Source organism: Parastagonospora nodorum (genome assembly GCF_000146915.1).
Source record: "Parastagonospora nodorum SN15 chromosome Unknown scaffold_2, whole genome shotgun sequence".
In the NCBI taxonomy this organism is placed as follows: domain Eukaryota; kingdom Fungi; phylum Ascomycota; class Dothideomycetes; order Pleosporales; family Phaeosphaeriaceae; genus Parastagonospora; species Parastagonospora nodorum.
Window position 1 is genome coordinate 1625333 of NW_001884550.1, and position 11224 is coordinate 1636556.

The window sequence follows — 11224 nt, forward strand, 5'->3', positions numbered from 1 at the left end:
GTTAGAGAAAGTTAGAAAGATATAGAAAGCTTAGATAAGAAAATCATAAGAAAGCCATTGCTGGAAAAATTGATAAAAATGGCGAGCGAATTAAACTTTATCGCGAAAGAGCAACAGAACCACAAGACTTACAAACATCCGCTTGATGTACCGGTCCCGAGGGAACTATTGCGGGATATTCTCTAATTAGGTTTCAATCGGACCGAGATAGTAAGCACAGCGGAGGTAGCGTTCGGTACGAATGATGACTCGGAATCATTGCGGCATCGCTGATCTGGCCGGCATGCATGGTACCAGGCTTTATGGGGTGCCTTGATACAAGGGGTGCCCGTGAGCGGATGAGTAGTACGCAAAATAGAAAATTTGTCTGTGCGGGTTGGCCCACTACTCAACCGTTCATGGGCACCTCTTGTACTCTCTCGACCATCATCATCAACTGCCGTGAGTGAGACATAATCCGGGGGCATTTCGGGACGCCATCAGCACTATTGCCAGATTGTGTTGTGGTGGTATGATGAAGGGCATACAGTCCCTTGTATGCCGTGTATCGCTACCGTCGTGGTTAATAATCCAGTGCGCACACTCCATTCGGAGTGGCTTCGTATAGTCTAGGCAGAAACACTTGTTTGTGAACAAGCATCTGGGACGCACTCCAATCTCGCTGATATTAAGCCGAAGGGTGCAGAGGCGTATAATAGAACTCACCCATTTCCTTGTCTTGCTACATTCACATCCCTTGCCACGCGTCGCCGAAGCCGTCCCTCGATCTGTCTGGACATATTTCCAACTTCCGAGTTTTTGTTAATCGACTCGTTCCCCGAGAATGGGCCTCTCACAAGAAGTGTCCTATGCAAATATCGACCAGCTGATACGGGATCGTGCAAAGACGCATGCAGACGAGACGATTTTCTCCTACGCCGACGAAAATGGTGCTTTTAAGAACTATACAGGAGCTGACGTAGAGCGATTGACAAGAGCTGCGGCGAGGGCATATCGCAGAGCGCTTCCCGAGAAGGATGGGGTGTTCAGGGTCGCTCTGGTAGGAACTTCGAGCTTCGAGTACTACATTGCATTCTTAGGATTGCAGCGCATGGGATTGACGTCGATGTTCATGTCTCCACGGCTCGCGGACCAAGGATATGCGCATCTCTTGGCCACGACAGGATGCCAGGTGGTCATCGCAGCAGCATCATCTATCAAGACAATTGAACGAGTTTGCGAAATGAGCGAATCGACAGTAACCGTCATACCACTTATGGATCTGCAGTCACTCTCCGATCTGAGGCTGGAGGATGAAGATATGTTGCCTGTACCGGCTGACTGCAAGCAAGAGTTCATCATCCATAGCGGCGGTACAACAGGCTTGCCCAAGCCAGTCGTGCTCTCTCCAAGCTCGTGGTTGGCACAAGCAGCTGTGGTGGCTGCTCGTATACCCCGTGCCGATACTTTGACGACGCTGCCTTTGTTCCATAGTTTTGGCCTGGCGACATTACTCCGTGGTCTCGTCAACGGCACGACGCTCGCAATCTTGAATGCCAACCGACCGATAACCGCATCCATCATTAACGCTTCCCTCGAGTGCACGCTATCCAAGACGCTAGTTACTGTTCCATGTAAGAAGTGTTTATCCGTTTGTCCGGCACCTTGGCTTCACTGACCAGTGAACTGTTAGATATCCTGAAATTCTTCACCGAGATTCCTGGCGGTGTCGAGCGACTGGCCAGTCTCACTCAGATCATCGCCGCTGGCTCGGCAATACCCAACGACCTAGCAGAAGTGCTGCTGGCTAAGAAGGCGCGTGTCTATCATCTCTACGGCTTGACCGAAGCAGGTGCGCTGATGGAAGCATGGGCGCCAGATTTCCGATGGGTCACTCCGTTGGCGCACGCAGCGCCATTCCTGAAGTTCGAGCCTGTCGAAGACGATTGTTTTCACCTGGTCGTGATGCCAGGGCTTCCCGCCAAGGTATATTCGGATCGCGAGGATGGGTCGTATGCCACAAAAGATGTCTTTCGGCCGCATCCGACGGAGCCAGGCATATGGAGGTTTGTGGGCAGGCAAGACGATGTCATCGTACTGATGAACGGGGAAAAGGCAGACCCTACGCCGTTGGAAGAGGCCGTGTTGCGGAACCGCAACGTGTGCGCAGCGGTAGTGTTTGGGGCAGAGCGGGACTCGCTGGGCATGGTGGTGGTCGCCTCTGAGGAAGCCAAGATGCTGAGCAAGCAAGACGTGATGGACAGCATCGCCGCCGATGTCGACGTGGGCAACTCTCGCGTGCCAGCGTATGCGCGCATCTCTCGCGACGCCGTGATTATCAAGGACGCAGGCACGCCGTTCCCGAGCACCGACAAGGCCACGGTCATCAAGCCGCGCTTCCTGCAGACCTTCGCTGCCGACATCGAGCAACACTATCAAGCACGAGCCCGGGCGACTGAGGCAGCCGACGTGCCCGACGACCAGGTCGGCTCCGTCGTGCGCCATGCCGTTGCCGCGGCCTTGGACCCGTGCGCAGTCGACGACGAGGCCGACTTCTTCGCGCTGGGCATGGACTCGCTGCAGGCCTCCAATGTCCGCTCCAGTCTGGTCCAGAGCATCAACCTGCGCGGGGCCACGCTCGCCACCAACGTCGTCTTCGAACATGCCACCGTCGCGCTCTTGACCCGCCATCTGCTCGACCTTCGCCGCGGCCTCTCCACCCACCAAGACTGCCCGGAGGACTTCGCCCAGTCGCTGGTCGCCAAGTACTCGCAATTCACGCCCGCGCCCCCAGGCTCCGTGACCGGAGGGTCGCCGTGCGTGCTGCTCACCGGTGCCACGGGGGCTGTAGGCTCTCACGTGCTCTGCAACCTCGCCACCAACCCCGCCGTCGCCCACGTCTACTGTCCTGTGCGCGCGCCCGACGCGCCCACGGCACGCACGCGCATCCACGCTGCCCTCCAGCACGCCCGCCTCCTCCCCCGCCTGGACACCACACTCCACCTCTCCAAAATCGTCGCCCTCCCCTGCGACTTCGCCGCGCCCAATCTCGGCCTCCCCGCCAGCCTCCTCGCGCAATTCTCCTCGACCCTCACGCACATCATTCACAACGCCTGGTCCGTCAACTTCAACCACTCGCTTCGCAGCTTCGAGCCGCAGTCCCTCCGCTCGACTCACTTTCTCCTCACTCTCGCTGCATCGTCACTCCGCTCCACAAAACCGACTGTAACCTTCGTCTCCAGTATCGCCGCTGCCTTGTGTGCCGAGCCCGCCCACGCCATCCCCGAGACCCTTCATCCATGGCCCGCCGTGGCCGGAATGGGTTACGCGCAGAGCAAGTGGGTAGCCGAGCACATGGTCGCCGCCGCCACCGACATGGCCCAAGTTCCGGCTCGCGTCGTGAGGCTGGGGCAGGTGTGTGGCGATACCGAATGGGGAATGTGGAATCCGGCTGAAGCGATTCCGACAACGGTTCAGGCAGCCCGCACGATTGGGGCGTTGCCCGTGGTAGAGGGCGGCCATGGCGACGACGACGACGACAGCTGGTTGCCTGTGGATGTGGCGGCAAAGGCGCTGGCGCAGGTGGCGTTGGCGCCTGAGCAAAACGGAGCGGGTTTCCATGTGCTGCATCTTGTCAACGAGGCACGTATCCCTTGGAACGCCGAGTTCCTGCCAGGCTTAAAGAAGCACGGACTAGAGTTTGACGCGGTGGAGCAGAAAGAATGGTTACGTAGGCTGGAAGCCTCGGAACAGGATGTGCGAGTTAACCCGCCTTACAAGTTGCTCGAGTTCTTCAAGGGCAGATATGGATCGGCACAGGGAGCCTCGCAGCCAAAGTTCGACACCACTCAGGCGAGGAAGTGGGTGCCTTGCCTTGCGGGCGGGATAGATATCAGTGAGGAGTTGATTGGGAAATTCCTTCGATACTGGACTGAGGAAGCTTGGTCAAAGTAGCCTGAAGATACACTATAAAAACATGGTTTATTTTCAATATTCTATTAGTCAGAATCATTTCTAGTTAGGTAATACTCAACTATCACAGTGTAGGCAAAGATTATCCAAGGGTGCGACGTTGCGACAGTATTCAGACGTCGACTCAACAGAGGATCGCTGTAATAAGACTAAGGTTCTTGAGTACAAGTAATATAAGACAGGGTTGCGTATTTCTTGAGTGGACGCTATTGGATGATGATATGGATAGGGTGAGATGATGGTAAGCTAAGGTTCCCGAAGCCGCGGCCTCGGCCTTCTGCCTCGGCTCTCTCGCCTTAACCGCTTGCGACCTATCAACAGCAATACTTGTTGCGAATACTTGCCTAACTCCTAGAACTAATTTAATTGCTGCTACTGCTACTTAAAAACTTAAAATATTTAATTTAATTGCTGCTACTACTACTTAAAAACCTAAAATATTTAATTTAATTACTTCTACTACTTATATAAAAGATAATTAGTTCTAGAAACTAATTACTTTACGCTTATACTATATATATATCTACTCTAAAGTATAGATACTATAAAGTAACTAAAGTATCTCTTTTCTTTTATTACTTCTTAGAATAATATGCTACTTATATACTCTATATATTCTTTGCTAAGTAATATATACTTAGCTCTATAATCTGTAGCTTACTTATATATAATCTTATAAGTAGAATACTATACTTCTAAGCTACTATTTATACTAAAACTAAATAATTCTATAATTCTATAAGAGTATACTACTTATCTTAACTCTATATATCTTACTATTATATATAAAGAACCTAGATAAGAGAATATAATAGAATAGGCCTAATCTGCGTCTTAAAATAGTTAGCGTAGAATTTATATAGAAGCTAAAAACCTTATTAAAGAGAAGATCTATCTTAACTCTAAGAGCTTAATCTAAATAACTTCTTATATATTTTTTATTAAGTGCTCTATATAAAGTCTCTTTTTATATCTCTAAACTTTTTGCTACTATAGTTAAAAGTATAAAAAGTTATATAGTATATATTATTAAGATTAGAGTTATAATAGAAACTATATAAGATAGCTATATATTAACGTAGTAAGATAAGAATAATAGCAGTAGTAATAGTATTATATACTATTTATTCTAGATATAAATACAAAATAGAGATATTATTAAGAAATAAGCTAGACTAAAAGAAGATAGTAACTACTCTCTACTATTAGTATAAAAAAGCGTTAAAAAATTATAAAAACACGTAATCTAGTACTAGTTAATAGTCCTAAGCAAGGCTTATGCAGATACTATAAACTAATACTAGAAACTTCTTAAAAATTAGCTTAGATAATAATAATAACTCTACCTTAAGCTAAGCTTAGTAGGTTTATAATTTATATAGTATCTATAGTTTATATAACTATAGTAGCAAAACTATATAGGCGTATAGATTAAGAATAGATAAGACTATCTATCTAGCTATAATCTTCTATCTTCTTTATTAAGTTACACTGCTATTATTATTATTATCTTACTATCTAAACTTCTATACTATATTATATTACTGTTATAACTAGTCTTACTTAAGAGCTACTATAAGATAAGCTTTATATATTTAAAATTATCTATATTAGAGTATATAGGCTTACTAGCCTAGTTTAAAGGTAGCTAGTAGAAGCTGCGCTATGCTACTACATTATTAATATTATATATTAGGAAAACTAAAAATCTATTAAATATTTATTTCTATTAATACTGTAGAATTAACTATGTTGCTAGCAAGTTAATTAATTTAAGAAATTTATATTTATTATTAAATATACTTTAAAATAAAACTTTATTAAAATAGTTAGTACTATTAGAATTATTAGAACTATTAACGCAATAGTCTAGCACGTAACTTTACTATCTTTAACTATTATATTTTCTTTCTTCTTACTTACTTTATTTTCTTACTTACGCTATTAAAGTTTACTTCTTTAATATACTTTTCTTAGTATCTTACTATATATTTACTTCTTTCTATATTATAACTAGATATTATAGATATTACTAGAAAGAGCTTTATTAGAATTATTAGTAATATAAGAATTATTCTATTACTATAGCTAGTCTTATATTCTATATAGTTATCTACTATTAAGTACTATTAAGCACTATTAAGCACTATTAAGCACTTTTCTTAGTAGTACGCTAGATCTTAGTAGAGTACTTCTAAACTTATAAAAATTAGTTTAGTTTAATACTAGTCTATGCGTTAATCTATAACTATTAATTCTCTATCTTATAGTTTATCTTAGAAAGTTATTTTAACGTTCTACTTACTTAGTACTTTAAGTTCTAGTTTACTATCTAGGTTAAAATAGATAATGCTAATATATATTTCTGCTAACTAGCTAAGTTAGTATACTTAGAATATAAATTAATCTTATATATTCTGCTTATCTTATAGCTCTATAATAACAACATATATAGCTTCTATTAGTATAATTGCTTCTATAAATACTATTAAAGCTACTATAATCTAAGGCCTATTTAGATCTCTCTATTTAGTAAGCTTAAGGTTAATTTTATGCTATATTATATCTCTCTATATAAGTAAGATACTCTTATTACTAAACTTCTCTCTTAAGCTTAGCTATATTACTCTCTATATAATTAGTTTATATAACTTTATAAGAATTTTAGCATAGACTTTCTTTAGTAGTAGTAGTATATTAGCTGCTTTTATTATATCTTCTGCTATAATACTCTATATCTAGCTTAGTATTACTAGAATTTTAACCTTAGAGTATAAATTTAATAGGTTTTAAAACTTTAGGCTGCTTTTAGTTATAGCATATGCCTCTTATACTAGAAAATAGTTCTTACTTAGATTAGTAAAGAGGTTCTTTATACTATTTAATATAAAGCGTTTAACTTTATAGCTACTATATATTTTAAACTATGCTGCCTTTAGAGTAGTAAGCGCAGAGTAAGATACTATTACTTATATTTTAAAGTAGTTAAAGATTATATATCTGCTAGCTTCTAATTTATTAAGGCTTTCTTTTTCTAGAATATCTCTATATTATTACTTAGCGTTTTATACTATGCTAAGAAAATTTAGATATAAGTAGCTTTAGAAGTAAGATAGAAAGTTACTCTTAATGCTAGATATTAGTTTGCTCTATAGATTATGCATTTTTAATATTCTTTTTAATATAAATCTCTATACTACTACTGCTTCTTAAGATATAAGTTCTTTATACTTATAAGATAACTTATATTTGCTTATATTATACTTTATATTAGTAATTATATTATGCTATTATTTAGCTATTACTAGACTATTAAGAGCTGTATTTTAGTAAGTTCTATAAGATAGTATCTCTATAATTAACTAGTAGACTATATCTTCTATCTTATAGATGCAAATTGCTAGTTATAGAGTCTCTTTTATTAGTAGCATTAAACTAGTTAGAGACTTCTTTTCTATTTTAAAAGCTAATAAGTGCTAGTAATATAAAGATTAAGATCTTATTTAGTTCTTATTCTATAGGCATTTTAGATAGAGCCTATGCTTTTTATTAGTATCTATTTATTCTAGATATAAAATATAAACTAGAGGTATTATTAAAAAATAAGCTAGACTAAAAGAGAATAGTAATTACTCTTTATTATTAGCATAAAAAAGCGTTAAAAAAGTATAAAATACGTAATCTAGTGTTAGTTAATAGTTCTAAGCAAGGCTAGTATAGGCACTACTAACTAATATCTAAACTTCTTAAAAATTGCTTTAGGCATAATAATAACTACTCTGCTCTAAGCTAGGCTTAAGAGGCATAATTTTTATAGCATGCTTAACTATAAAAAAGCAGTATATACAGTTATGCTATAAGAGATACTAGAAAGGTTTGTATGCAAGTAAAGTATCTCTACTTAACTTACTACCTACTCTCTAACTTACTACCTACGCTCTAGATATATCTTACTTACTCTAGCTTTCTCTTCTCTTTTCTTTTACTTTAGCTAGTCTACTCTAGGCTAGCGTATACGCTAGCTTAGCGCCTGCACGCCTTATAGTATATATAGCTAGCTACTCTCTTCTCTTAGTAGACTCTTTATCTACTATTCTACCTTTAGTTAAATATAAGTACTTCTTATTAACCTAAGCCTTCTATGCCTATAGTCTGCCTTATATAATAGTAGACTAAAGTAAAAATTACTCTTTATAGGCTTTATAGCCTTAATTAACGCAAGTAGTTTCTTACTTATGCTTAATTATTGCATAGAACCTTAGATTATTAGCTCTTTATTAAGTCTAGCAGCTTTTTTTATCTCTTCTTACTATTAGAATCTAGTTCTTACTCTACTATATAGAGTATAGCTTAATGCTTATCTCTTTAAAAAGAACTTACCTCTTAAAGCTATTACCTACCTATCTACGCTTACTATACGTAGTAAACTCTAGAAGTTTATACCTAAAGCTCTAAGAGCTTATCGTTGCTAGCCTACTAAGGCCTGCTATATATCTAAACTCTAGAAGTTTATTATTACTAGCTTACTAAGGCCTACTATAAATCTAAAGCTCTAAGAAGTATACTATTGCTAGCCTACTAAAGCCTACTATATACCTAAGCTCTAGAAGTTTACTATTGCTAGCCTACTAAGGCCTACTATATACCTAGACTTTAGAAGTTCTTAGCCTAAGAAGCTGCTAAAAAATTAGCGTATATATAGCTACTCTGCTACCTGCTATTATATGCTAGCTATTATCTCTATAGCCTAAGGCGCTAAGAAAATTTTTCTTAGCCTTTTACTCTTAAGATTATATTATCTTACTAGCGTAGCGCTAGCTTCTTACCTCTTTCTATATTAGAGTTATCTCTCTTACTATTTAGAATAGCTACTCTACTACTATAACTACTACTACTAGCTAGGAACTTAACTGCCTAACTCTCTTATATACTTCTTACTTTCTTTTACTTACTTTCTCTCTATATTAGCGTACTATAGCTAGTTCTAGAAATAAGATAAAGCTTTCTAATAAGAACTTTAAGAATTAGAAGATCTGCTCTTACGTAAATACTAACCTTAAGAATTATAAGAATATACGCTACTCTCTAACAGATAATCTAGAATTAGCTATATCTCTACTCTAATAGATAAGCAGTAATATAAGTATATTTTCTAAGAAGAATCTAGCTAGACTTAATATATCTAAGCTATACTTACCTAACTAAGCATCTAAAGAATTTTTAAACTATAATAATAGCATATTTAACTAGAAGCCTGCAAAGAAGCTAAAACTGCTGCTAGTGCTAGTATTCTCTATTAATATAGAGTTAGATTTAGATAATAAAGCTAAGCAAGTTAACGTATACTTCTCTAAACTATATACTGCTAACGCTAAAGTTAATAAACTAGGTAATATGCTAGAGATAACTGCTATAGAAGATCTAATTACTTCTAACTAATCTAGCAAAGCTAATACTTTAAGCTAGATGCTAGGCCTTAGCTAGCCTACCTCTACTCTATCTAATATAGCTCTTAAGATGCTTATCTAGATAGAGCATACTCTATACTTTTGCTATGCGCTATAGAGTTAAGATATTAACTTTATAGAGCTAGATATAATTTTCTCTTATCTTTCTTTACTATAGTAATTAGGCACTCTCTAACTCTGCTCGCTTTATTAACTGCTACTTAGATAATCTTAGTAATAATAGAGCCTAATAAATTTGCTAATACCTCTCTATAGACTAGAATAAGATTATAGAGTAATCTGCATTAATATCTAACAAACTCTTAATACTCTAGATTATCTAGCTAGACTTTATTACACGTCTAGCTATTACTCTTATATAGTTAGCTTAGTACTAGAATTAGTAATTTATAAAGAAGTATAAATAGTATAATAATAATATTAAGAAGCTTATATCTAAGTAAGAAGTAGCCTAGGCTGCAGCGTAATAGAATAACTTTAACTAAGATAACTTCTAGTAATAGATTAATAAAGGCACTGCAAAGTATAAAGCCTTATAGAAGCAGGCTAGAATAGTCTATAACTAATACTACTATATTAAGGCAGCTTAGAGCGCAGCTATAGAGAAGTAGTATAGAGTAAATAACTCTACTACTATAAACTTAGATAGCTTTAGCTGCTAGCAGCTTCTACTACTCTAGCTAGCATAGGTAACTAAATTGTTACTATTTTAGAATAGCAACCTTCTATAATTTATAAACTGCAGTATACTCTAGAATAAGCACTAGATCTCTAAGTTTTAGCATACTCTAAAGCTGCTGCCTACTTTTCTGCCTATAGAATATATCTTTAAGTTAGGATTAACAGTCTCTCTAGACTTCTACCTAGAGTTCTATTTACGATGCTTATAACTATATAGATAACTAAGATAATATAGAGAGCTGCAGCAACTACGCCTCTAAATTTAATAGTAGTAATTTATAGGCATAATTTACAGCTTAGATAGATAAGATAATTGCCTACTTTAAATAGAATAGCTACTAATATTAATATAAGAAAAACTGCGCTAATATAGTCTTTAATAACGTTTCTAAGACTACCTACACTATTCTACTATATATCTAGAGCTATAGATGCTAGTTTAAGCAGCTATTTAAGTGCTTCTATACTCTATATACTTACTTTAGAGATAGTAATCTCTAGACTATAGCTAACATAAACCTAGCTATATTAGAATTTCTCTACTTTTCTAATAGTAATAAGACTAGCCTATAAGCATAGTCTAAATTTAATATTTAGTTCTCTAGCTTTACTAGCATATTAAGCTATAAGCTATAGTAGTAATAAGCTAACTTTTAGAAGCATATCTCTATAGGCTACTGTAATACTCTCTCTATATACGCGTTTAATAATATACCTACAGCAATAATATAAGTTTAGAATATATACGCTATATATTTTAGAAATACTAATCTTACTATAACTATAAAGAGTATAGAGCGTAAGCAGTACTAGCAGTAAAAGCAGAATACTTATAAATATACTGCTAAAGATAGCATATACTACTATACTAGTAAGTTATATATAGAAAATAATTAGTTTATGCTAAAGCTAGCTGCTACTAATAGTAAGCTCTACTACTACTAAGATTAAGCTAGTACGCCTAAGGCAAAGATCGTAATCTTAGCTAACTTTCTTCTAGCTAAGATTGCTGCTAAAGATACTACTAAGAAGAAGCCTAAGAACTTATCTAAGCTAAACTGCTATAACTATAGTAGTAAGAGCTTCTATGCTTAAGATTACCTAGACTCTTCTAAGACTAAGGC

The 11224-nt window shown here is 37.9% G+C and overlaps 1 protein-coding gene across 1 annotated transcript; it reads left to right on the forward strand.

Moving 5' to 3' along the window:
* Nucleotides 1-823: 823 nt before the first annotated feature.
* On the forward strand, nucleotides 824-3933 carry SNOG_01846 (hypothetical protein; the record flags this gene model as incomplete). Its single annotated transcript, XM_001792419.1, has 2 exons — nucleotides 824-1613; nucleotides 1673-3933. The coding sequence occupies 2 exons, from the start codon at nucleotides 824-826 to the stop codon at nucleotides 3931-3933; spliced, it is 3051 nt and encodes a 1016-aa protein (XP_001792471.1).
* Between the last annotated feature and the right edge of the window lie 7291 nt (nucleotides 3934-11224).